The 27547-nt window shown below is 39.8% G+C and overlaps 1 protein-coding gene and 1 long non-coding RNA gene across 2 annotated transcripts in view; both read right to left on the bottom strand.

The window, feature by feature from the left end:
- Positions 1-9406: 9406 nt before the first annotated feature.
- Positions 9407-27547, bottom strand: part of LOC123657664 (collagen alpha chain CG42342) — a 36511-nt gene continuing 18370 nt past the window's right edge. The window contains exons 2-24 of the mRNA XM_045593185.1: positions 22951-23021; positions 22307-22453; positions 21495-21530; positions 21235-21306; positions 20665-20733; positions 20265-20318; positions 19357-19536; positions 18587-18692; positions 17838-17962; positions 17413-17527; positions 16824-16921; positions 16424-16558; positions 15327-15356; positions 14928-14966; positions 13775-13879; positions 13548-13592; positions 13384-13446; positions 11107-11133; positions 10858-10911; positions 10656-10682; positions 10547-10582; positions 10020-10154; positions 9407-9598 (exon numbers count right to left, since the gene is read on the bottom strand). Of these exons, the coding sequence (XP_045449141.1) occupies positions 9407-9598; positions 10020-10154; positions 10547-10582; positions 10656-10682; positions 10858-10911; positions 11107-11133; positions 13384-13446; positions 13548-13592; positions 13775-13879; positions 14928-14966; positions 15327-15356; positions 16424-16558; positions 16824-16921; positions 17413-17527; positions 17838-17962; positions 18587-18692; positions 19357-19536; positions 20265-20318; positions 20665-20733; positions 21235-21306; positions 21495-21530; positions 22307-22453; positions 22951-23021 (1961 nt within the window). The remainder of the gene's footprint in view (positions 9599-10019; positions 10155-10546; positions 10583-10655; positions 10683-10857; positions 10912-11106; positions 11134-13383; positions 13447-13547; positions 13593-13774; positions 13880-14927; positions 14967-15326; positions 15357-16423; positions 16559-16823; positions 16922-17412; positions 17528-17837; positions 17963-18586; positions 18693-19356; positions 19537-20264; positions 20319-20664; positions 20734-21234; positions 21307-21494; positions 21531-22306; positions 22454-22950; positions 23022-27547) is intronic.
- Positions 11493-12367, bottom strand: LOC123657729. The gene is made up of 2 exons (XR_006743753.1): positions 12054-12367; positions 11493-11976 (listed from the first exon to the last, which is right to left on the bottom strand). It is a non-coding gene; the product is annotated as an uncharacterized LOC123657729 (long non-coding RNA).

Here is a 27547-nt window from a genome sequence, read left to right as displayed (position 1 = left end):
GGAGCATGTACGGTGAATGACCGTACATTTGCGCCAACTCGGCATTTTATATTATAATTAAATTTTAATATTGTAATAACTTCAGTTCACATATAACCTCGCGGGCGTGTGCACTCAGTAGCAACTTTTATCATTTTTAAATTATCATTTATTTTATTAATAAACATTTTTATATATCATTTCTTGTATCATTTAAAGTTTACCGTACAATCCTAGCTAGCGGACTTCCCTAACCCTTCGCTTCAGCCTGTAATATCTCACTGCTGGGCATAGGCCTCTTTGTCAATGTAGGAGAAGGATTGGAGCTTCATCAACCACGCTGCACACACGTGGCGGATATATTCTCTACTATGAGTAATGATCGCTATCAGGTGTACACGATAACAACCGAGAAGAACAACCAGACCGGAAATAAATGTTTGTATAAACACAAATAATCATTCCGAGCGGGAATCCGCGACCCGTCGGTGTTTAGGCACCGCTGACAAGGCACACGCACCATTACCAGACCAGAGCGGTCGTCGTAAGATATAACCCTGTAGACTTATTTATTTTGTTACCACTCCCTTATTCACAATATTTACCCGAATTTTACCAGGTTACTTAGGTTCAAAATGATACAGAGGAAAGAAGGAAAAATGTACTTAATGAAATAAACAAAACAAGAAAAAAAATTAAATAATTCCAGTGATTCATTACTGAGAAAAGGGACAACTTGACAAATAATAAATAATATATTCTTGATTTTTTTTTTACATTATTGGTTATATCACTGTGTAAAAAGAATTATTTCCATAACAAGCAGATAGAAGAACGTGAATTCAATTTAAAAAAAAATCGTTATCTTACAAATATTTCCATGTTAAAATCATAAAATGGGTAGGTATAACTTGACTTTATCACTCATCTCAGGAGGCACAGAAGTTATATTGGCTTTTTCCGACATTGGAGTTACTAGTATCTACACTTTGAAAAATTCCAACAGAAATAAAATTTAAATTAAATTTTGTTAATCACAAATTAGTTACGAATTTTCTTAATTATAATGAAACAATTTTTCGGATTTTATTTTAATATCTGTTGCGGGGCTCGTAAGTATGGATGCATTTCAGTTCCATGATTGGTGTTAATTAAATTGACTTCAAACGATTTAATCGGGAAATTATGTTTACTCCACTCGTAGCACTTAATTTGAAGTCATTATCACATCAAAAATAATAGGTCTTTGTTAAAATAATATTTGATACAATTTTTACAAAGAATCAACATTGTCTGTTCGTTATCAATAAAATTTGAATCAACTGAACTAGTTTTAATATTTATTTTATTATTTTATAACGGCATCTATTAGTAGATATTTTAAGTGTCTTTAGACAACTCCACAAGAGCGTATGACTATACGCTGTTGCGGAGTTGAAATCATAATAATTATAATTTTTGTTTTATTAATGCATTTGACCATTATTAACTTGAAGGTGGTATTTAGTATTTATTTATTTTATACTTTATTGTACACGACAATTACGAGTAGTACCTCGACCTTACAGAAGATCTCAGCTAAATAATACTGCATTCAAGCAGCCTTGCGTTCCTGTGGTGAGTGAGGTGACCGGAGCTCCCTGGGGGGAATTGGGGATAGGGTCGGCAACGCGTTTGCGATGCTTCTGGTGTTACAGACGTCTATAAGCTACGGTAATCGCTTGCCATCAAGTGGTCCGTTCGCTTGTTTGCCGACAAAGTTATATATATTCGTCATCGATGACACATTAGTTACTCTACACATTAAATGGAGATTAAACCTGTCCCCACAAACAACCACGTTACCTACATCGCTTCAGCCAGTAATATCCCACCTCTGGGCATAGGCCTCTTTCCCCATGTAGGAGAAGGCACACTGCTCCAGTGCGGGTTGGTGGATATGTTCCCTACTACATCAACGAACTCTAATAGTAGTATATTGTCACGGATGAGGCTCAAAGAAACATTTATGTAGATGGTCGCTGCAACCTTCACATCGCCTGTGTTGTTATGTGTATGATGTTTTCTTCCGATTGTTAGTGTAATGCGGTGTGTGCGCTAGATTTATGAAATAGTTGTTTATTAGTTCATCTTCATAGAATTATTTTTGTTTAGGTCTGTTGAATGCAGACGACTCAATATTATCTAAAGCGCATGCTGTAACTACATGTTGTATATTTAATACCTTGGCATATAACTGACTGTATTTTTCCAAAAAAGGAGGAGGTTCTCAATTCGACAGTATTTTTTTAAATGTATTTTACTTCAGAAATTTTGACCGGGTGACCGATTTCAACAATTTTTTTTTTAATCGAATCATGGTGGGTGTCATTTGGTCCCATTTAAATTTATTTGAGATCTAACAACTACTTTTCGAGTTATATCTATATAATGCGTTTTTACCGCATGTTGTATTATACCGCATAACTTTTTACTAGATGTACCAATTTTGATAATTCTTTTTTTTTTTTGTTGGAAAGGAGATATTTCTAGTTTGGTACCACGATAAGGAAACCAAGATCTGATGATGAGGTCCCAGAAAAATCGAGGGAAACTGTCGAAAATCCGCATAACTTTTTACTGGGTGTACCGATTTTGATAATTTTTAATTTAATCGAAAGCTGATGTTTATCATGTAGTCACATATAAATTTTATCGAGATTTGTTAACTACTTTTTGAGTAATCTTTGATAACGCGTAGATACTTGACTATTTTTTCATCGATCTACGTTGTATTACTCGTCGATGTAATTGAAGTCGGTTTTTTTTCGTTTGCGTGCAAACACAATTATTAAATATATAATTCTGTTGGTGGTTCTTACTAAATAAATAAATAAATGCATAATAAGAGCCGATACTTTGTTTGTATTGCCGGTCTTGTAATACGTCTAACAATATTTTATTTTAAGCTTTAATACGGAATAAATACAAACGTAAGTATTTTAAAATTCTATTTAGCATTTTATTTTGTTATTAATACCTAGTAGAAGTTTAATCATTATGTTTTTGACTATATTAAAATTTAGGCACAAAAATTGATGTTAAACTTTTTTCTCTGTGCTATGTAATCAACTACTATCTTATTGAAATGAATAGCGCCGTTGATTAGAGCCGTCACTCCAGTGAGGTGCGCTTAAAACTCTCTTACGTTCCAAGGACGTAACGCTACCTTATCATAGAAGCATAAAAAAGTCAACTAATTTGGTAATTAGTTAAATCTGATCGTGCGCGCAGTCGCGGCCATGCTTAGTATCTTAATAATAATTAGCACTGTAATCGGAGTAAATTAAGATTTGTCGGTGGATATCCCAGTTTTTTGTTTTGTACTACGGAATACTTAAAATATAAAATGACCTCACTGTGTTCGTGTTTACCAGATGTTTTGATACGTATAATGCCGTAACATACCTAATAGGTACTGATGAAGAAGAGGATCATTTGCAAAGAATAACCCGTGAGGACCAAATAAAAATAAAAACAGTATAATTGTGTTTGCTCGCAAACGAAAAAAAAAACCGACTTCAATTAGATCGACGAGTAATACAACGTAGATCGACGAAAAAATAGTCAAGTAACTACGCGTTATTAAAGATTACTCAAAAAGTAGTGATCAGATCTCAATAAAATTTATATATGACCACATGACAAACATCACCTTTCGATTAAATTAAAAATTATTAAAATCGGTACACCCAGTAAAAAGTTATTGCGGATTTTCAAGAAGTTCCCTCGATTTCTCTGGGATCCCATCATCAGATCCTGGTTTCCTTATCATGGTACTAAACTAAAGATATCTTCTTTCCAACAAAAAAAAAATAATAAAAATCGGTACACCCAGTAAAAAGTTATTGCAGATTTTTGAGAGTTTCCCTCGATTTCTCTGGGATCCCATCATCAGATCCTGGTTTTCTTATCACCGTACTAAACTAGGGATATCCCCTTTCCAACAAAAAAAGAATTATCAAAATCGGTACCTCCAGTAGAAAGTTATGCGGTATAATACAACGTAGGTCGACGAAAAAAGCGTCAAGTAAAAACGCATTATTAGATATAACTCGAAAAGTAGTTGTTAGATCTCAAATAAATTTAAATGGGACCAATTGACACACACCACCTTTCGATTAAAAAAAAATTGTCGAAATCGGTCCACACGGTCAAAAGTTCTGATGTAACATATATATATATATAAAAAAAAAAATACAGTCGAATTGAGAACCTCCTCCTTTTTTGGAAGTCGGTTTAAAATAGCAGCCATCTGTCAAGACCAATTGTGACTTAAGAAAATTCCTCCTCCCGTGACCAAGGGTTGCTGTAAATTATCCGAAACGTTGAAAATCTAAAAAAAAACTTAATAAACCGCGATGAAATCCAAAAAAGTTGTTGGTTTTATTATCGACTTTGCGTGTGTGAGTTTTCGTGTAGATGCGGAGGTCCTGTACCAGTACCATCAGTGATGAGACGATGCGGCGAATGCTTGGGAGCGACGCCACGACCAGTCTAATGCTTCGAACAACAAATGCGTCGGTTCTAGTCGTTAACGAGCCAGATTTTTATGTTTGTTAATGTAGCAAAGCTCTTCTTAGCTCTGTAAGCAGTAAATAGGAATGATTCCACATTGCAATATATATGAAAATATCCAAAGGAGTTTGTAATAATCGAACCCAGCATATACGAGTGCTAGCTAACTACCATATATGCTCCAAATTCGTATACGAGAATCGCTACTTAGTACAGTCTTATGAGAAAAGATTGTTTTAAAAAAGCATCAGATTCCACACTGTTGAGGGAGGGCACAGCAGGATCCTGCCCAAAAACTGGAGCACCCCATTTGGAGTACAAAGAATCATCAGAAGATCAGCTAAATAATACTACTTTCAGGCAGTGTGGTGTTCCTGTGGTGAGAAGGTGGTCAAAGCTGTTAAGGGTCACATAATGCGTTCCACACTGTCGAGAGAGGGCACAGCAAGATCCGGCTCAAAAACTGGAGCAGCCCATTTGGAGTACTAGCTAAACCTTACAGAAGATCAGCTAAATAATACTATATTTTCAGGCAGTGTTGTGTTCCTGTGGTGAGAAGGTGGTCAGAGCTCTCAAGGGTCAGATAATGCGTATTTACTTGACTATGTTTTCGTCGACCTACGTTGTATTTTATCGCATAAGTTATCGCCGAGTAAAGCTGATGCTAGTCTTGTTCTCCTATTTGACTATTTTTTCGTCTACCTGCATTGTATTATTTGTCGATGTGATTGAAGTCGTTTTTTTTTTTTCGTTTGCAATCAAAAAAAGTTAAGTGAACCGATTTCTGGATGTACAGTATTAATGGGTATGGAACGGGGACATGTTCTAAAAGAAAATCCACTTTAAAAATGTAAATCTTATATTTATTTTGAAATATAATATAATTTCGTAGAATTTATTACAATATTTAATAAAATTTAATATTTACAAATATAAAATTGTATGTGTTCTCATGTTATACTTATATAATTATGATGATCGTTCATAATAATTCTAATTAGTCTAGTCAACAAGTTCAAAGACCTATTCAATAGAGATATACCTCCTAAATAATTGCTCTGTATATATATATTTATATCACATTGCTAATAGCTTAATAAGATCACATTGCTAAAGCTTTTAAAATTGTGTATTTTGTTTGTTTCGAATTTGTTTTTTTAATTAACAAAATTTTTGTTTTACTTTTTTAATGGAAATTTCTTCCTCTATAAGGACCTTTTTTTAAACTAATAGTTTCGAAGTTATTTACAAATACGCCGTTCTTTTTTGTTGCAACTTTCTTTTTTTTAATAAGTTGCAATTTTTAGCGTGTGAGAATACTTCCGAGCCATTTTTCTAAACGTCATTCCGGGTTGAATGAGCTGTGGCTCATACTCTTACGACCTTTATTTCTATTTAAAATGTCTTCAAACTTATTGACTAGACTAAAATAATAATCTACAAACACATTTGTCTAAATATAAACATGACACGCCATGGTTATGGTGCAGCTAAAACATATAACAAGCGCGCAGAACGAGCTGAAGACTGCGCAGTCGCTTGTAGGTTTGTTTGTAATTAATTTATATTAATTAACGCAATACTTACTTCATCAATTTTTTCATTGGTTTTTACACATCAGTGCTTTATATAGCTTATGATAATAATTAGGAAAATAGTTTTTCCTCCACGCACAGAAGGCGCGTGGATCTTAGCAATTATTTAAATAAATTTAAGAATTACGGCATTTTGTGATAAACCATTTTAATAATACATTTAAATTGTTTATTATTATTATGTACTTATATTGTTTAAGACAAATATTTGTTTACGTGACCACATCCACATCGCCGCTGTGGTTTTGTTTGTGTGTACGCGTGACTGCTGCGTCTTCTGGTGGTTTTATGTTTGCTATACGTAACAGATCTAACGGGATTCTCTTTACGATGTTATTGGCTTTAAGCATATCTTCTATCATCTAAGGTAACAAAGACGAAGCAACATTTACTTACACCTAATAAACGTGTCGACGTAAAACGATAGAGACGAGAAAACATATGTACAGTTATCAGCTACTTAGTATACTTACAACTTTATCAATTAGTTTAATACTATCATTATACAAATGTACGGCTATCATTATTTACAAAAATGATATTCAATTAAAGACATCTTAGTTTAATTAGAGAAAATATTCACAACAATTTCATACATCTCCACTTCGTTTGTGCGTGAAGTCGCATGAAATAGGCGATACTCAGGTAACACAAGCTACATCCGAGGTTCATAGCGTTGAATAGTAAGTGGGGCTGGCAAATATAATAAGTTTAGCAAAGTATTAAAACGCGTTTAACCCCTCGTTTAAGTCGTTATAGTTTCATACATGTATATGTACGTGTTCTAAAGGCGGTTGGAACGAAGTGAGATGTACATAGTAATAGCATACAACACGCCGTTCAAACGGCTCGGCGGCCGCTGCTCGAGGTCATCAGTAGTCTTCGCGCAGTTTTCCTGTACCTACTCCGGCGGCAAATGTAGCTTGTACTCTATACTTCAATTTATTTACGCATAATAATTTATATTTGACGTTACAGTTATGTGACAATCCTTCATTCTTTGTACATTGTAATGTAAGAAACTAGGAAAATATGTTAGCAATATTGTTCATATTGTGAATCATAACAATTACGAAAACGTTTTAGGAAAATACAAACATCGAGATACGACATACGAGCAAATAGAAAAATTAGAACGTTTTTTAATACTGTATAAATGAACAATATCATTGAGGGATCCTTATCATTGATATTTATTTAAAGGTTCCTAAGTCGTACTATAGTTCCCCTCGAGGCTAGACTGACCAGAATCTAATTGTGCCTAAAAATGAACGTTATCCCTGACTAACATCTGTCGATATTTCAGTAATTATCAGTCATTACAATTAATTTTATTACTCATGTGACAAATGTTAAACATTAAATAATTCGAATATGAAGAAGCTAGACAGCCGAGGGGACGTCCGGTCGGCGGGCCGGCGTCAGGCGCTCGGGCCGCAGCTCGTTGTCCGCGGCGTCCAGCTCCAGGCGCCGCCGCAGCCACGCCAGCATCGCCTCCTGTGCGGCACACGCGACTATTGAGAGCCAGTTAACCGATTATGGATAAAGTTTATCCTGTAAATAACTTATGAATAGACCTTTACCAGCGGGAGGCAAAATAGGCCTTAAGGACCTGTTTCTCCACAATTAAAAGCTACATCTTTTAGATTTGTATTTGCGAATAAAAATATCTTATAAATATGGTGGGATTCGATGTTACAAAAGAGTAATATATCAAAAACTTTTATCTGTTTGATACCGTTAACCGTCAAATAGCATTTGCCACGACCGGCTTACCAGGCTACTATTTTAACAGGCCCTTAGGGTATGAAATACGCCAGTAACTACTGCTTGACTAGCGACGGAACGTAGAGGAAACTATTGAAACTGTATAGCTTACATCTTCTGGAAAGTCTTACTGTATTGTAAATTTCATTACACTATATGTACCGCCCGCCCGTATACGCTAGTTCTTTACCTTTTGTTCTTTTCGTTAAGTATTCGTATTTTTTAAATGTTTCAATCCATATCAATGTAATAAACTTTTTTAGCTTGCATTAATTATCTGATCCGCTTCGTTGCATCGAATCAAGTGGAAATTGAATATCGAAAATCTCAAAAACAGCGTAAGAAACAAACAAAACAAAAAAAAAACAGAATTGTATTGGTACATACCTAGTAGGATTAGCATGTCAAATATATTTTGCTACATTATAAATGTACATTAAACGCTTAAGCCTGTAATATCCCACTGCTGGGCATGCCTATGCCTCTCCGTAGGAGAAGGATTGGAGCTTAACCAACCACGCTGCACGCTGCTCCAGTGCGGGCTGGCGGGTACATTAAACATGTTTAGGTTTTTAATATGAAGTTGTTAATTAGCTGCGGCACCGTCGTCGTTAGTTTGCGTTACTTGTTAACAAGCTAATACATATCTAATTCGTGTTAGTGTAAGGTGAGGTCACTTCCGCTCCAGTTAGTGATAAGCTCCGTCTATAACTCTACGTGAATGTGCGACACAAACAAGTGACACTCGCTACTACATATATTTCTACTTACGACAGAACGATATCTAATGGGAGACATTCCTAGAACGAGATAAAATAATGAATTATCGACGTTACCTTTGCAATGAGGAAAACTGTAATCAGTGCAGTACTGGCGGGCGCGTTGAGATGGCGTCGATATGTATATTTCTTTGAAGGGAGGTATATATGTGTGTGTATGTGTGTGCGTGTGTGTGTGTGTGTGTGTGTGTGTATTACATTTTGTTATGAAGTAGAATGTAGTGTTAACGTAGCTAATTAGCAACAGGAAGTAGGAATAATAAATATTTGCGGTTCAGATCTTACATAAAGGACAAAAAAAGAACGATTTCGTTATCGAAACAAATTCCCAGTAGTACTCCATGTATACGAGCAAACGAGTGCATATTACCAAATTAAAATATATTTATTAACATATTCTTTACAGTGTTCACAAAATATAAATTATAAGTTCCTTCCTATTTTTCTAGTACTGGCCGAGTTACGTACATTAAATATATTTTGAAAATTTTTCTTCAAGGCAAAGGATACTTGAAGGAATTTTAATGATATTTTTAGAGCTTTGCTTCGACAATTTATAAATGACAAAAAAAAAAAACTTAAAAATGAAACCTTGAAATGGATATACTGTTATGTGGCTTAAATCCTCTCAACCACAAAATTCTCGGGACATTTCAGCCAAGGAGAGTGACGAGCTTGATGTGTGTGTGCGTGTGCGTGTGTGTGCGTGTGTGGCGGCGCACCTGCGCGTCAGTCGCGGTGCGGCTCGTGGTGCGCGTTGTCGGTGTAGTCGTCGTAGTCGCGCGGCGCGTCCAGCTCGTCGTCGCGCGCGTCGTACTCGCCCTCGCCGTCGCCCTCCCCCTCGCCCTCGCCCTCGCCCTCCTCCACCTCGCCCTCCTCCTCGGAGCGCGCGCCGCCGGGCCGCTCCTCGCGCGCCGCCTCCTGCCACACCGACAACTACTTCCCGCTACTCCCTCTGCGCGCCCCTCGCGCGTCTCGCACCCGTTCGAGTGAACTCAGAGCATCCTCGAATGTGTGTCATTACGGTATGTGAATACTATGTTTACATTGTCCGCGGCAGCCCACATCGAACAGACCCGGACTGAAACAGTCAAACAGTCCGGTCCGCGGAGTAGTTTCTGCGCGCTAATCGATATTTTGCAGTGAGTTCACTCGGCGAAGGTCCACTCGAGCGGCGGAGTCGTTAGGTTAGGTTGAATATTAGTGACAATGTTACACCTACTAAATGTTTGATCTACATGTTACTCCCCCATGAACTATTTTAAGCTTTTAAAGTATTATAAATGCGTGAGCATGCAGGAACGCCTAATTAGATAGAGGTCGGTGCGGGAAGCCGCGCTACCTTAGACGGTCGCCAACCACAGCCAGGCAGCGGCAGGCCGTCGGGCCCCAGCGGGCAGGGCGCATCGAGGCCGGGCACGCCCTGCTCGCCGCGGTCGCCCTTGTCGCCCTTGCGCCCGCGCTTGCCGGCCGGGCCCTGTGTGGAGACTGAGCGTTAGTCTTGCACTCTCGGTGCCGCGCTCTTGAGTTTTACGACCATGTTCTCATGTCTTTAAAAACAATTTGTTTTGTATAATAGTGGCGGTGTTGTAAAAATTTAGGATATTCATTTCTTACGTTACATAATATTCCAATCATTTGTGTACTTTAAAAAAACTAATTTTGAAAACACTTAGCATATATAAAGTATAAAAGAAGATACACACAATGATTGCATACACCACTCTCGGGTCTCTCACTGAGGTCATAACTGGTGTGCTCGTGTCACTCTACTGTTAGCTCTACCGCATGCATGTGTTATGAAAAGAAAGTTAGTGGTGGATGAGTCATGAGTGATGAAAGACTTGGTAAACGTCAAAATTCACTTACGGGTTCTCCCTTATATCCTTTGTCGCCCTTAGGTCCCTACAGAGCGAAAGCGTTCATTAATGTATCAGAATCACACATTGCAGTTTTCAAACCCACTGATTCGACTTACCTCCTGACCGGGAATTCCATCAGTTCCCTGAAATGTCGCAAAACACAATTATTGAAACAAATCGCACGTGTCGAGTGCAAATCAGTTTGTGATATTTCATTTAATGCTGTAATAATTGGAATGCATCCGTAAAATTAAAGCAAGGATTATCAAGGGCTAATATATTGGCTAGGTGTAACAATAAGCAGGCTAGCTCACGCACGGGCAGGCCGGGGTCCCCGCGCTCGCCCTTGCTGCCCGGCTCGCCCTGCGCGCCCTGCACACACACGCCGCGACCGCTCGCTTATTATCATTCGCTTTCATCTAATTTACTCTACTAAATGTAAAATAATATATTTTGTATTTATAAACAAACTCTATTTAAATTTATTGAATCTTTCTTCGTGAGTTACTACAAATCTGACACTGATTAGTGTAATATGAAAACGTATGAAAGACCAGGAGGACTCACCTTCATGCCGTCGAGCCCGGGCGGTCCCTGCGGAACAACACACACGTCAGATCTCGTCGTGCTCTCGGAGACATGCAGACGGCCAGGCACACGTCTTATAAATAATATTGAAGATTTCACTTGCCTTAATTATAATTAGGTGATGCATATAGATTCATCCATGCATCAGAGTATGAGATGCAAATATCGAAATAGTCTGACTGCTCAAAACGTGAACAACGAATGTTCATACACTTTGGCACATGTCAAAAGTCAAGTTTGAAGTCGGCAATTATCATGCACACATGTCTTTTCAGTCGTCTGTCTGCTAGTTGCAAAAATATTCGAAAAGGAAATGAAGGGAAGAAGTAAAGGTAAGCGAAAGTCAAGTAAAAGAAAGACCAGAATATGCACGGCATGCAAATATTTATTTATTTTCCTTGAAAATAATCTGTGAACAACAATATTTTACGCTCTCGTGAGTATGGTACAAATGACAACTTTCACTTTTATAAAAAAACTAAATCCTTAATTATATAGTTCTATAGTACGTACACTCGGCGCAACATACGACGACACGATGGCCCGCCGCGACGACCGGCGGCACTAGACTCTATCGATTTCGTATTTCGTAGACACTTAGCCTACAATCGTTACAATTTTGTACATTCGATTTAGAACAATTATAAAAGACGACATTTAAAATACCTACATTAGCGAAATAGAACGCGGGACAATACATAGACGAGGATAAAAGCGAATACGCACGAATCGACGTTAAAGTATGCAGGTTATCAGTGCGGACGGAGCACTCGGGACTGTGCGGCGGCGCGGGGGCGGGGGCGCCGGCGGGCGGCTCGGTATTGCGTATTTAGAGTGTTCCACCTGTTTCTGCCGATTGGAGTCACGTGATGATGGTGGCACTATGATACATCATACTTATGCCAATATATTCTATTTGAACACACTTCATTCTCTGGCAGACCAGTGAAACACGACCGAGGCCAGCCTCGCCCGGACAGCTCGCGCCCGCCGCGTGTCGGCGCACGAGCGCGGCGCGGCGCCGGTCGTGTCGGTGTCGTGTCATTTAAAGCATGTTGTAGCGTCTGTGGCTTCGAGCCCTCTGTGACACTCGATGACTTGATTGCAGTCGAGACACGCGACGCGTGCGCTCCGTGCGCCGCCGCCGACTTTCTCTTAACTATAGGTTACACACATTAGAAATGACGATAATAATCATAGGACGATACTATAGGACTTACTCTAAGAATTGGGCAATAATGAAACGTTCATCGTTATCCACGAAGCGAGAGACCGACGCGTCGGCCGGCGCGTTCGCGCGATATCGAACTCCAATATACAAATATATACTTATTTGATACAAAATAGTCACTCTGATCGTCGAACATTTTACAACTTACGTGTACTTACATTTAGTGATATATTTATACACACAATATGAGAAGTTTACAATACGAACGAAATATAAAATGGAATGAAAAATGTTACAAATGTCGACAGCGTCGTCGACGACGTCAACATACAAGTGAGCGGTACGCGCACGTCGCACATCGCACGCGCACGTCGCGGTGTAAAGTAAGTGTAAAATCTAAGGATCGTCCGTCGTCGACGTCGCTTCGTTCACAATTACCGCCTAAAATTATGAAAAATATCATCTTTATACAGATTTCAACACTTAAATCTAAATTTGGTAACGTCTTAAATAATACGTCTTAGCCTAGTTACGTACAAATTTTACAATTTACAGAAGTGGCGGCGCGGCGGCGGCGGCGGCGGCGCTCCTACGTGAAGGCGAAGTCCGGCGGCCAGCGGTTCTCCTGCGTTCACCCACACCGTTGTTAGTACACTCGCGCGCCGCCTCGAGCCGGCCGGGCCCCGGACCGGGCCGGGTCACTTGTGGGGCCACGTTGTATCATACATTAGCCACAACGACAGTCTGTGTCCCCATGCCACGCGGGGCCGCGGAGCCCCGACAAGACTTAACCCGGCCCCGTCCCGCCTCGAGAGCGGCGCGCGGAACGTCATACAACATGCGTAACAACTAAGTAATCTGTCCACTCTACGGACGCTACGGTCTGTTAGTCGGTTAGAAGTGTGGCCGAGTGTAGGGGAGTGATCGAGGGCGGACCAGAGCCGCGACGTGTAAATTTAATGATTTCTACGTAAGAATTACTATTTATAGTGTTTTAAGAGGTTGAATTCCGAGTTTTAAATGCAGTTCAACCAGACTATAATTACACATGTTAGTTAGGTCGAGGTGTCGGTCTGAGCACTCACCCGCGGTCCGACGTCGCCCGCGCGGCCCGGCTCGCCCGCCTCGCCCGGCAGCCCTACTGGGCCCTGAGAAACGATCGACACGTTACTACTTGTAGGGCCACGTACAAAAGCTTATGTCACGACATAAGCATGAGAAAGTGGAGGTACGATGTAGTTATACTCACTGGTAATCCCATAGGACCGGGATCTCCTTTTTCCCCTCTTTCACCCTATAATTTGAATTATATTTTCATTAAAAGGTAGATTTATCTTCGCAACATAAGTCATGGGTGATAACGTCTGTTTAGTAGCATAATAAGTGAAACCAAAAATTGTGCTCGAGTAAAAAATGGCTCACAGATACATTGTATGGGGTGTGTAATTGTGTATGCTGTGGTTTGATATGACGTACCGCCTTGCCGCGCGTGCCCGGCTCGCCCTTGTCGCCCTTGATGCCGGGCGGCCCCGCCACGCCGGGCGGCCCCGCGGGCCCCGGGGCTCCCGGCGGACCCATCATCTGTTCACACGCAACACATGTTTTACATTTTGCCTGAAATACTGTATCGTGCAAGATCAGCGGTTACAACTTTCTCTGTACAAAAGACAGAGTAATATGACCTTTCAGATGGTAAGAGGATTTAGGTTGAAATAAATTATCTTGATAAAGCCAGAGATATTAAGACTTATGAAATATGTGATAAATTGATATAAAATATGTTGATAGATTGAAGATATGAAGATAAACTTTTTGTATTGTACATGTGTCATTAGCGGAGATGTGTCCGGAAAAGGCTCAACAGATATTCCACAGAACTCGGCACAAGTCATTACGTCAAGCCTAACTGTCATGACTTCGTGATATATCTTCATAATAACTTATAATTTAAAACTAAAAGTTGATCAAACATAGAAAATCGGTTTCTGTTCATCGATGATCCGAAAGCAACACGTTTAGTTTTGTAATTACATTTGAGTTCTCTAAGGTTTTCTTGACAACTTCGATAGTCCCATAGAAAAATGTTGGTAATATGGTCGTGAACTCTGGAGATGATGATGTGATAGAACTATGGTAAATTAAAGGAAAATCTGTGTTCTTGTAGCTGGTGATTTAACCTAGATTATGTGACACAAAAATACTATAGTTACAATAAAATTGTTAAATGTAGAAGATCGTAAAATGTTAAATAAATAACAGTTTCGAGTTTTAGAGCTTATGAAAATATCGTTTTTATAGGGGTGGATAACGTGGTGACGGTTGCGACAAATATATCTTGTACCTAAAATTAATATATTGATTATATAAAAACTAAATTATTAGATTGGAATACGGTTATAATTTTTTATGATTGACAAATTTTTTAAACAAAAAATAAAAAAAAATACAAAAATATGTAAAAAACGTAAAAAATAATGTAAATACGTAATATACAATTAAATAGTTTCCGATTAATAGTCGAAATAAACATATTATTAGCCAAGTCATCAAATTGTTTAACTAAATAACTCTAATAGAAATAAAAAAAAAGAAGTTATTTTCAACGCTTAGAAATATAAACGGAACTTACCATTTCATGTCCATATAGCTCGTAGCCGGTCCCGTCTCCCTGCAAGTTCAACAGTGGGCATAAAGATTAACAGTTCCACAAGAGTTAACGAATAATCTGTCGTGTTCGTAGGATGCGTGTGTGTGTGTGTGTGTGTGTGTGTGTGTGTGTGTATGTGTGTGTGTGACACGTGTGAGTGCATGTAAGCGCGTGTGAGTGTATGTGAGCGCGTGTGAGTGCAAGTGAGGAAGTGTGAATGCGAGTGAGTGCGTGTGAGTGCGTGTGAGTGCGTGTAAGTGCGTGTGAGTGTGTGTGAGTGCGCGTGAGTGCGCGTGAGTGCGCGTGAGTGCGCGTGAGTGCGTGTGAGTACGCGTGAGTGCATGTGAGTGCATGTGAGTGTGAGTCGGAGAGGATAGTTACCTGCCTGCGTCTCAGCTTTCGGTACTTCTGCTGGAGCCGCCGCGCCGCACCGGGAACAGAGCGAGCACACGTTAGATACATATGTGTAAATTGACTGCAATTTTTCGCACTCAATCTAATAAATAAACGTGAGGGGTTTATAGACCTTGGTAAGAACGAAGTACTACGCTTTTTGAAAAGGTTTGCTGTACAGTCCTATATATAGTGTATATTTCAATATATTACCTTAACAGAATGAAATTGAAAAATTTCTAACAAAATATATTTATTTCTATAATGATTTAATGTAAAGACTAAAAGGTGTAAAAAGCTCAAAGATGTACCAAAATTAATAAGATAAAAAAATAAAAAAAGTGCGTGCGTACAAAGTCCACATGTCAGAAGTCAAATTTCTTTGGCAACCTAATTTTTAAGTCTCGTTTATATTTATACAAATCTAAAGCCTTAGATTTCCGTTCCAGCGCCATTTAGTTAGTTTGCAATGTAATACTATCGATATTAATGTAACAACCTTTGTAGTTTCTATAGTACACGCTAGGTGGCTCTGTTGTCTGTATGCTGTTGGATACTGTTCCCCTCTCGCCGCGAGTGCGACTTTCAAAGGGTAAAACTAATAATTAACAGGTAGAGTTCGCAACTAGTAATTTCTGCGTTTTTCTAATATTAACGCTATTAATAGTTAGGTTTGTGGTGATCATAAAATATTTGGGAGGTACAATAACATTACTGACTTTACTGAAATATCCGTGGATAAAAAAAAGCCTTTCAATGAAATTGAAAAGTTTTGTAAATAAATAATTAGGACCTTAGCAGTAATTTTATCAACAAAAAATTCTAAGGCCTGTGCCTTAGTATAAACTTAATCAGCGGCTAAAAAGTGTAGCTTCAGTGAGGGCAGATGGAACCTACATGTAACAATAACACAGCATATTGTAAATTATCTAATAGAGAATTAAGTATCGGTATTCTTTTTGATTCATCTTTTCTCTTTATAGGGTAAAGTAATTAGTAAAAGTTTCATAATTAGGTAAACATGTATTGCACGAAATGGTTTTAAATTAAATACAAGGAATAAATAAATAGTAAGTGCCACTCACCGAGTCGCCCTTGTCTCCCTTGTCGCCCTTCAGGCCAGGGTAGCCGGGCGGGCCGGGCAGGCCGGGCGCGCCCAGCATGCCGGGCGAGCCCATGTCGCCGTAGTCGCCCTTCTCGCCTTTCGGGCCCATCTCACCCTGGAACGTACGGGTAATATCGAGGTAGAGCTATTTTTTCTCAATAATATCATATTCTTCATTTTTATCAATGCGGGTGTAGTGGTGTACCCGTCGTGGCTCGAATTGCATCAAATATCCTGATATTATCACAAACATTTCAAAACGATAGCTTCTCGTGTTGGGGGAGTAATTTTGGTCTGAACAGTAAAGGTTTCCCTTATTAGCTGTGTAACTGAAGGTAATCTCCAAGTGAGAGGCAATAGGGATACAAGGCGGGTCGTACCGGCTTCCCGGGCGGGCCGGGCACGCCGGGCTCCCCGGGCCGGCCGTCCGCGCCCGCCGGGCCGCGCGGGCCCGCCGCGCCCTCCTTGCCCGCCGCACCTGCAACGTGTTAGAGTTTCGTGTATCATCTGTGTCTAAGGCGAGCAACTTACTGCTTGTGTTTTAGGTAACAGCCGAATATTTTAGTATGTATAGTGTATGTAAACATACATATAAATAATACATAATAGATATTACACCCAGACCCGAGGAGGGCATCAAACATAAAATCCATCGGAGCAGTACGCAGGGTCACTGCAAATTGCGTCAACGGGCTAATCGGACTAATTTTATTACCCGTATCAGCTTCTCGACGGCTTACTGATCACTTTCAATTTTATCCACATTGATAGATCTTGATTTTAATTTGTATATAAAAATCCAGACGAATGTTCGATCTCGTAGGCGTAATTACATATTATATCCCTGTTGCAAAACGCAGTACCATCAACCAAGCTTTTTAAGCAACTTATATGACCACCTAATACTACTACTATCTACTATCATACTAATACTGTTACCCAAATATTAATAGTAAATTAAAAGCCTACCTTGAAGTCGTCGCCGGCGCGGCGCGTCCACGCTCGGCGCAGGCGCGAGCTCACGAGCGCGCGTTAAAAGCCACTCTAAGAAGCTATCGTTAGTTGTCACTCGTACCATCACAATCTACGCGTAACACAATCGTTAGCGGCTAGGTTTGTCTCATACGGGCTCATGCGGTCTCAATCGGCATGCGAGCGTGCGACAGACTACATGCGAATTCGACTACGAATGGAAGAATCGAACCATCGACGAAGATAGAACAGCGATCGTTGCGATGGTCACATGAGAAAATCAGACATGTACAAATATCCGACGAGCGCGTTCGATAGACACACTCTTGAACGTACAGAGAAATATATAGGAAAGACACTTCGATGCAGGAAACGTATAGGTAGAGTGGAAGACGACACAGGTGCGCCAGTTGCGACGTTACCCGCTTGCCGCGCTTGCCGCGCGCGCCGCGCTCGCCGGGCGGCCCCGCCGCGCCCGCCGCGCCGCGCTCCCCGCGCGCGCCCTCCGCGCCTTCAACACACGCCTGCTCACACTCGCGCCCGCTCGCTATCGCTCGGCCCGATAGCTACAGCCGAACCTCGGCGCACGCACCGTCCGTTACCGAGTTCACTCTTTATTGAATTTGTATTTTTGGATATAAGGTGTGTCTATCAAATGTGATAGTTTAAAAAAATGACTATAAAAAATAAAGGAACAAGATTCTGGTACACTTTTGACAAATAAAAAGTGAACACGTCACGGATACTTTTTTTTTGTTTACGTCGACGTCTTGCTACTGCAATCGATCTCAGCTTAGAAATTAGTTTTTTATTTTCAGTTCTAAACATTAATCGATGTTAAAATAACTGTAAGCAACAATGTTAAGGTTTTAAAACTCTAGCTGAGCAAGCTTATGCGGAATTAAAACCAACCAATTAAACAACTAGACAACTCTACTGAATTAGTTTGCTTAGCGTAATGTACTTATTGATACTGCACCATAATTTTGAAGCGAACATCAAACATGCCACATTTTTACTGACTGTGCGTCGACTACGAGACGCTACGACGCCTCGACGGTTAGAAGAGAATTAACAGGGCATCGCTATAGAGAATGCGACTGCGGCGTCATGATCGCAAAGCGTCACGTAAGCGACGTACAGTCTGCGACGAGACGTCACGAGGCATTACCGGGAGGTCCGGGCGGACCGGGCGGGCCCTCGATTATGCCGGTCGGGAATGAGTCGCCCTTTAACGTCGTCGTGAAACCTCTCTCGCCCTTATCGCCTTTGTCGCCCTGGAAACGATAAAAGAGAGTTGTTATTGAGGATGCATAGAAATGTTTGGCGCCCTTACATATATTCCGCTTAAGTTAGCAAATACTAGAATTAAAAATCTTTTAATTCTTGTTTCTCATGTATATATATCACATGGTTACATGTCATGTTAAAAAAATAGTGAAAAAAAGAGGTCTAATTGCTTTGAGACATTATTTCATCATCATCATTTCAGTCTACTCCAATCCACTGCTGGAAATAGGCCTCCACAAGTTCGCGCCAAAAATGGCGGGAACACACTCATGTGTGTTGCTCATATTCACCACGCTGGGCAGGTGGGTTGATGACCGCAGGGCTGGCCGTGTCGCGCCGAAGACGCTGCTGCCCATCTTCGGCCTGTGTATTTCAAATCCAGCAGTTGGATGGTTATCCCGCCATCGGTCGGCTTTATAAGTTCCAAGGTGGCAATGGAAACGTGTGATTCCTTAGTCGCCTCTTACGACACTGACGGAAAGAGATGGGGTGGCTATATTCTTTAATGCCGTAGCCATACAGCCATTTTAATACATAATTGTAAAAAAAATAAAATATGACATTACATAATACTGGTTTCAACTCTACAAAAACTAATTTTCAGTAATCGCAGAGACTATTCAATAATAAATAGCTTAAAACTTCTTTGACCTTATGTCCAGCAGGTCCCGGTGGTCCGACAGGTCCTATAGGTCCCACAGGGCCGGGCGGCCCCGCTGGGCCGGCCGAACCAGGGGCACCGGCGGGTCCCACTCGGCCCTCTGCTCCTGCTATTCCCTCCGCCCCTGGAGGCCCCGGCGACCCCGGCGGGCCTGGCTCTCCTGGCTCTCCCTACAAATGTTAAAAAGCCACTATATTCACTTGTCTCGCCGTAAAGATTCTCTGCAAATAGGATATAATCCAAAAAGAGGGATTACTGACAGTTTACATTTACTAGTACAAAACAAAAATGTTTTAAAGTAGTATTTTATTTTCGTGCAGAAATATCAAGAACACACAAAACACAAGTCACAGATAGCGCATGCAAGTACTGAATGAAATGTTTAAGTTATGTAATTGAAGATGAATACGAATATGAATATGAATGATGATGATAAGGGAATCAATCTATCAAATAAAGAATATTACACCAAAGGGTTATTTGGAAGAAATTGCTTTTTAGCGATAAGGTCGTCTTTGTACATCTTGTTGTGTATCTTTTCTATATGTGTCTGTATTTCGGTGTACAATAAGAATAAATAAATAAATACACCAAGACGCAAAGAATTCTTAAGATACAAAACAAAATCAATATTTATTTTTATATTGATAGACAGAGTTATTTATATGACACGAGTCGTTATTTAGATATAAGTTTATTTCTGATGAAGAAATCATTGTTACAGTGAAAAGAATATCTGTTAATGAGTCTTATTAGTTGTTCTGTTATAAGTCATTCGCCGTTAGTGCCAGCAGACTTACGGGTATGAAGAAGAGACAGAGGATAACTATAAGAAAAGTAAAGGAGAGGACATGGTAGTCGATAGAGAGCCGGTCGAGTGTGAGCAGTCCGGACTCACCTTGAGTTGGATGATGGATTGCGCGGAGATGTTGTGACCGGCCGCCTGCAGGCCCTACGGATACACCGCGTCAGTACATGCGCACACAAACACAAAACCTGACGACACTCGAACGAGACTTTGAAGTGTCCCAGAGACGGACTCAAAAATATTTCACAGTTTTTAAATAGAATCTTAGATAAGTGCACGTTCAAGTGACGTCAAAAACAAAAAAAATAAAATCTAAACACAAATAAGTAAAAGATCTATCTACAACGAAATGAATCAAAATAAATTCACGTGAACGAAATGATTTGTAAGGTAAGCGCAAAATAACGATAGCATCGAAAGGCGTAAAAGATTCCGCCGCTGAACAGACAACAACGCGAAGCCGCGGTTGCGCTACGCATGCGCACGGTACCTTGACGGCTATGATCTCGGCGGTGGTGTAAGGGTGCATCTTAAAGTTGTCCACCGAACGTTTGACGCCCTGCAATCGCCCGAATATCAAACATTTCGAATTGCTAGCTAGCGCTTCCTTTGAACTTTATCAGTGAGTTTTTTTAAATATAATTAGGTCGGCAAACCAACATACGGCTCACCTGATGGTAATGATGGTAAGCGATTACCGTAGTCTATAGATGCCTGCAACACTAGAAGCATTGCAAGTGGTTTGCCAACCTTACCCAAAATCGCTCCCAGGAGCTCTGGTTACCTTAATCACCACAGGCACACAACACTGCGTGAAAGTAGTATTATTTAGCTGTGACTTTCTGTATGGTCGACTACCCCAGTCGGGCTTCTCCATATTTTGAACACGAAATTTCAGTTAATTTGTGTTGCAATACATTCGCCATGATTAAACTTGAGATCTCTGAGAGATGCGTAAAAGTTATTAAATGATTTTTAGGTTAATGTTACCTTTATCGATTCATTTTTTTTTAAATAACAAAACTCGATGAGATGAAATAAAAATTGAACTAGTTATTACCTTCACTGCAGCGAAGACGTCAAAACCAGGGTTGCCGTGTTCCCCCTTTTGCCCCTTGTCCCCGGGCCGACCCTGTGTTAATACGTACGATATGAGATATTTACCGGGTACGAAAGACATTATGTGATAAAGTGAAAATATCTTTGGATAATGAATGATTTACAAATCACAATTTCAAGGAAACTTGCATGATTTAACGTGATTTCAAAATTTTAATCATTTACATTTAATGTGACCAAATTTATATATCGGGTACTCACAGGATCTCCTTTGGGACCATCCAAACCAATAGGACCCTGAAAATGATGGATAAAGTATTAAAAATTACGAAAATTATAATTCAATGCATATTAGTTGTTAAAAAAAACAAACCAGTACGGTAGTGAGTATGAGCCAGGAGGTAAGGAGTTCAGGAAGTAAGTAGAGTTCAAGTGATAGGCGGAAGTATTAGGGGAAGCTACGAGTTAACGAACTGGCTACAAACGATTACCAACTCACATTAGAGGCTCGATCACGATAACTAAATTAGTATACCCACTCAACCTACTACTAGACAGAGGAAGGACATCTACGGAGAGACATACGAATTCATACCTTAGATTTTGGACCATAAAACTAAAAATTAGTACTAATAAGGAGTTTTTGAATAATTTCTTTAAATGAATATGTAAGGTGTAATTTCGTATGAATTACAAAACACCTCAGTTAGGGAACGTCACTTCAGAGGGTCTACAGGGCTCCTCAGCCCGCCCGCGGGCGCTACAGTGCAGGACAGGCCTGCCCTCACCGCTGCCTCTCCGCTACTCTGAATGTCCACGTCGACGTGCCTCGCGGTCGTTTATATTTAAGTAATTACTAAACGACTTCAAATTGTAAAGACCATCTAATTTTCTGTTTCTCAAACATTTTGTTTTGTTTACTGGATAACGGCATAGTAAATAGATTTTACCGATTACTAATTATATTAATTTATCCACGTTATCAGATGCGGCTTCAAGGCAGCGGTAATGAGCCGACGCGGCGGTTAGTAAGGGCTAGTTTGCGCACTACGGGGTTCGGGGCCGGCGCTTACCATGAAGCCGCGCTCGCCCTTCTCGCCCTTGCTTCCCTGAAACGTCAATCGGTATCGTTGAGCTGTCCTAACGGAGCTAACAATAGACACAACCATATCATATGACACACATATTCTTTTTGGGAAGCTATTTAATAAGAGCTGGGGCTTTGAACATAAAGATAAGCGCTTATGTAGAACGTTTTATACTCGTACAGTTGAGGATACATAGAAATGTGTGATTGTTTGGGTGGCCATTACTGTAATTTTGTAGGGAAGATATACAAACATTATGAAATATTGACAAAATAAGAAATTAGCCACTATTGGTTATTCTACATTGTAACCTTAACTGAAAGTTATAATAGAAAAAATAGAAGATAGAAAATAAATTTAAACAATGTATTATATAATTATTAGGCCCGTAGAAGTATAAAAAATATAAAAAAAGTAAAATAAAAAGTACCGGGAATCCATTCTTCCCTGGAGCACCCATCAACCCCTGCAAATAAATATAACAAAAATAATAATAAAACGAAAATAAAAAATAAAAAAAACTAAAGAGCTACGTAAATTAAACTTAGAAGGTACGAAAATTATAAATGGGATGGCTATAAATAATAATAAGCATTTTTATTCTGTTGTAACAACAATTCTTTACGTACCGGAGGTCCCGGCTCGCCAGAATCTCCTTTCTTGCCCTTCTTGCCGCGCTTGCCGGGCGGACCCGGTGGACCTGGAAGCAAAAAACATGTGTGAGATTGAAATGGAACATGTGCGATGAATACTAATCATCTAGGGTTTTAGAAATATCGATCAGCGCCAGCGTGTCTACGAGGCTGGGAAGTCAGTGAGCGACCGCCGCCTCGCCAGCCGCAAGTGGAGGGGCTCTCGATGACGTGACGCGTGACGTCAGCTCGAGAGGCGCTTCAGGCGCCCGAGCACCTCTCACCGGCTCGAACGAATTGCCGAATTGTCACCGCACTTCAACAAACCCCAACACTCGCCGCCGCCGACCTGGCCTTTTAAGCGGTCATTATTCGTGTCTGCTGCATACTATCTAAAACTGCTGATAATATTTTTTAAGAGGCGATATTGGAAGGGGCACGCACACATGATTATTTCAATAGCCTGGTTGAATACAATTTAGATAAAGTACATGTTTCATTGTAACAAATTGATATTAATAAAATACTTGTCAATAAGTAAACGCGTATAAAACCATGAAATGTAAAACTCTTTAGATCTACCAACTATCAACAATTATTACAGTACGCGCTGCGAGTAATTACCATTAACTACCCTTAATGGCCCTTCTCGCGGACCACACACCTCGCATCTACACTGAACGCACTAGACCGTGAGAAGTCACGACGCTTTGACTTCGCTGCGTCGACCCAGCGTAACATATACGTAACAGGAACTACCGACTACAGACAGTAGAATACTTTTAACAAACACAAAAGTGTATTTTTTTTTTAAATACGGATTCCGTATACGTGCGATATGTTTTTACCGCGGTTAGGAAGGTATCTTGAAACATTTCTGTTTTATCAGTGTACTATCAATATATTATGCTACTGTCAAGACTTTTTGCCGACTACCGGCCTCCCTTTAGTTGTGTTTTATGATAACTGCGGACAGTTAATGAATGTCCTAAATGCGAGCTGGTCGTAATTTGTGCGTCTAGACGGTGGCCACCGCGCGTCGTCATCGGCGACCATCGGGACCTGACTTATGCAAAGTTCGCACGACACGAGGACGCACGCAGAGTACACGCGATGAGCCCCTCGACTGAATTATATCGGGCGGTTATCTACGGAGAGGACATCGTCATAATCTAATGACTTGCCGCTAATAGCGTCCGTCGCGCCGAATGACAGGTGCCGGCATGACGCGGGTCGCCCTCCAGTCCTCGGTGCTCTTATCGAGCTGATGTTGTGTTGATGGACTGCGAGTGAGTGATAACTATTTTAAATCATCCCGTATGATGATAATCGAGAAAGACATTTTAAATGTCATGGTACTAATGAGAAAAACTATTTTGTGAATAATAATTAATAAAATATTCAAAATATTAAACAGATTAATTGATAAGATTAAATATACCATAATATAAATTGAAATAAATACAAATTCTTCTTAGTTAGGTTATACTACAGCAGAGTTATGTACTGGTCGAATGAGATGACATCGTCGTCTACTTCGGAGGGCGGCCGCTAGGTATGATTTGATTTGCGGACGAAATTAACTGTCATGAGTTGAAGGGCCTCAGCCCAATCAGCCCATTTCCAATTTCTCTCCATGTAAAAACACGTACTATCGAGGATAGGGTGGTATAATTGAATCTTAATTTACCAAATGGCGATTTTCCTCTTTGTTTAGCACAAACGTGCGGGTAAATGTTCAAAATCACTTCATAGAAACGAAAAATAAACAAAATAAGAGTGTTTCTATAGCGTGTATTAATGTCTTAAAAAGAAAACAGTAAAATATCAAATAGGTACGTATTGCGTACAGATCTCGCTCGTAGGTGGCACATTACTATGTAAAGGCGCTTTCAGACGACGCGTGCAAAAACGCGACAGCGGCGGAGCGCGGATTATCCGGATTATCTGCGGAAGTACCCGCGCTGTGCCGTAGGCCGACACGGCGCCTTTGTGAAAAGTAACAAAAACGCGATGTTAAGCACAGAAAAGTGCCACGTGTAGCCAAGTGTAGCATTTCGACTAGTATTCGTTTATATACTAACAAATATGTGCAATTACTCATAACTCTATTTGTTTTGTAAATTGTTTTAAAATAAAATCCTCGTCTCCTTACGGAAGTTGTAAAGATTGCGGGGGTCGTATCTCTTTGAAATGAATTAGGACACTATACAAAGCGCACCCGGCGGCTCCGCTTTGATCTCCGGCCCCCAACCTCATCGAATTCATTTCACATTCAATTACGTCCGCAAACAGTTTTTATCATTCGAATTGTAGCTCGTGTTGCATCTTCTTTGTTATAAAATAATAAAAAAGACAAGAAATAGATAGAAACATTGTAGTTTAACAAAAGAGGCACATTTAAGTTAACCTTTCGCTGAAACGGGATTTGTCGTGATCATTATTTTGCAATTCCTGATATTTCGGTGACGTAGCGGATGACGTGGCCGTGGACTAGGAGTCGCTAAACGGAAATGTTATCTGATTTTCATTATACTTTATTTTGTCCATTGTGGGACATGACTAAAATATAAAAATTAAAACAAAAAAAAAAATACTAATATTAGTAGTAGAGAGAACTGTACGTGCCCGGGGAGGGTTGTGTCATGCAATTTAGAAAGCAAACACGCGGGAGCGGCGAGTTTCGGCGCCTCTGGGCGGCGCGCGGCGCGCGGCGGAGCGCCGAATTAATTGCAAATAAATAATGTTCCGATCGTATCGGCTCTGTTTACGCAGCGTCGCACGAGGAACGTGTGTTCGCTGTCCTTAATATTCTCTGTGTCGTAACATTAATGTAGATATGATTTGTATTGTTCTTATTCTCATATATTGTATATTTATTAAAGTTTTAAATAATTTTAAATTTCAAGAGGTATTAAGTCTGTGAATGAAACATCTATTTTTATATTTTACGGTGACATCTCATTGCTCACTTTGTTATGTATCAACAATAATTGCAAACGTATACAAATGCAAGTAATAGTTACTCATATACTTTATTTAGTTACGCAGTAAATAGACAGTTCGCAGAAGAAAGAATTACATTTCCTATCACGTTAGGAATTGGGATAAAGTAAACGCGAAGTTCGTTTAGTTTCGAGGAGGATGAGGGTCGGCCGTACGAGGCGTACGGGCGAGAATGTGAACGCGGCGATCAGTTCGATTGCCCCGGAGAGGTTTAATTACGAGTCCGCGGACACGGCGGAGCTTTTTCTTAATTAAATATCACACACGTTAGCACGATACAAGATACATTTCCCGGGATATCGTTAGGGATGATTTTAATATGTGTAGTAAAGCTACTGTGATATCAAGAATAAAAAAATATCAGATTACAGTACCAAAGGTCAAACGTTACCTATTCAGCTAAAACCATTTGCATCACTACTTATATCTTGAGTACTGAGTTATAAAGGAGAAATTCATTGATATGAAATTTTAGGCGATACCATGATATACGTCCATTACTTAATACCATTTGTGTGATAAATAAGCACCTCTAGACCAATATTTTAATCTTGTATATAAAATTCTCGTGTCACAATGTTAGTTACCATATCTCATACTCCTCCGAAACGGCTGGACCGAGAATTGGCCAACATCTATTTTTCATACCTCTAAGTTATAAGGGGGGGGGGATTAACAGGGATAATAACATTTATGGCAAAACAACGTTCACGGGGTCAGCTAGTATATATGTACTCGTATAATTGTATATGCATTTAAAGTCAAAAAAAATCGTTAAACTTCAACATAATAATACAACAACAATACAATATACAATACAATTTGTCTTTAATATACCAGATCAGCGTTTCCCATTCGCCAGGTTGCGACCCGGTACCGGGACTTTAATATAAAATACCGGGCTGCAATATTCCCGCCTTATCTAAAAAAATCGATTTTTTAATATTAATAAGTGCGTATTATTTTAGCTAATGGAACCAGCTTGGGCTTAAAAGTATTAAGTGGGTCACGAAGGGGCAGTGTGAAAATTACCGGGACAAACACTGTACCAGATTATATAAATGACAAATTATGTTGATTTTGTGACGCTTGCTGCCACGCTATATTAGATAATGCTAGGTTTTTTTTTAAATTCTTCTGGCTCCTTCTCTGCAGAATATACTTTCCAAATCAGTGATAGCTGATCAGATCAACTATTATTAAATAATTAAGAAATTTAGTGCAAAATGAAGATTTAGAAGTGCTCTCGACACCTACTTACAATTAAATGAAGAACTTTTTGATATTAACTTGATTTACCAACAAGTATGGTCGATTTATTCATTGGACACTGTCACGTTGTCGTCCCGCCAGCACCACCCTCCGAACATTTTGGTAATCGGAGAGAGAATAATTGTGTTTGCTCGCAAACGAAAAAAAACCGACTTCAATAACATCGACGAGTAATACAACGTAGATCGACCAAAAAAATAGTCAAGTAACTACGTGTTATCAAAGATTACCCAAAAAGTAGTTATCAGATCTCAATAAAATTTATATGTGACCACATGACAAACATCAGCTTTCGATTAAATTAAAAATTATTAAA

Source organism: Melitaea cinxia, chromosome 11, assembly GCF_905220565.1.
Source record: "Melitaea cinxia chromosome 11, ilMelCinx1.1, whole genome shotgun sequence".
In the NCBI taxonomy this organism is placed as follows: Eukaryota; Metazoa; Arthropoda; class Insecta; order Lepidoptera; family Nymphalidae; genus Melitaea; species Melitaea cinxia.
This window is presented reverse-complemented; position numbering and strand designations above follow the sequence as displayed.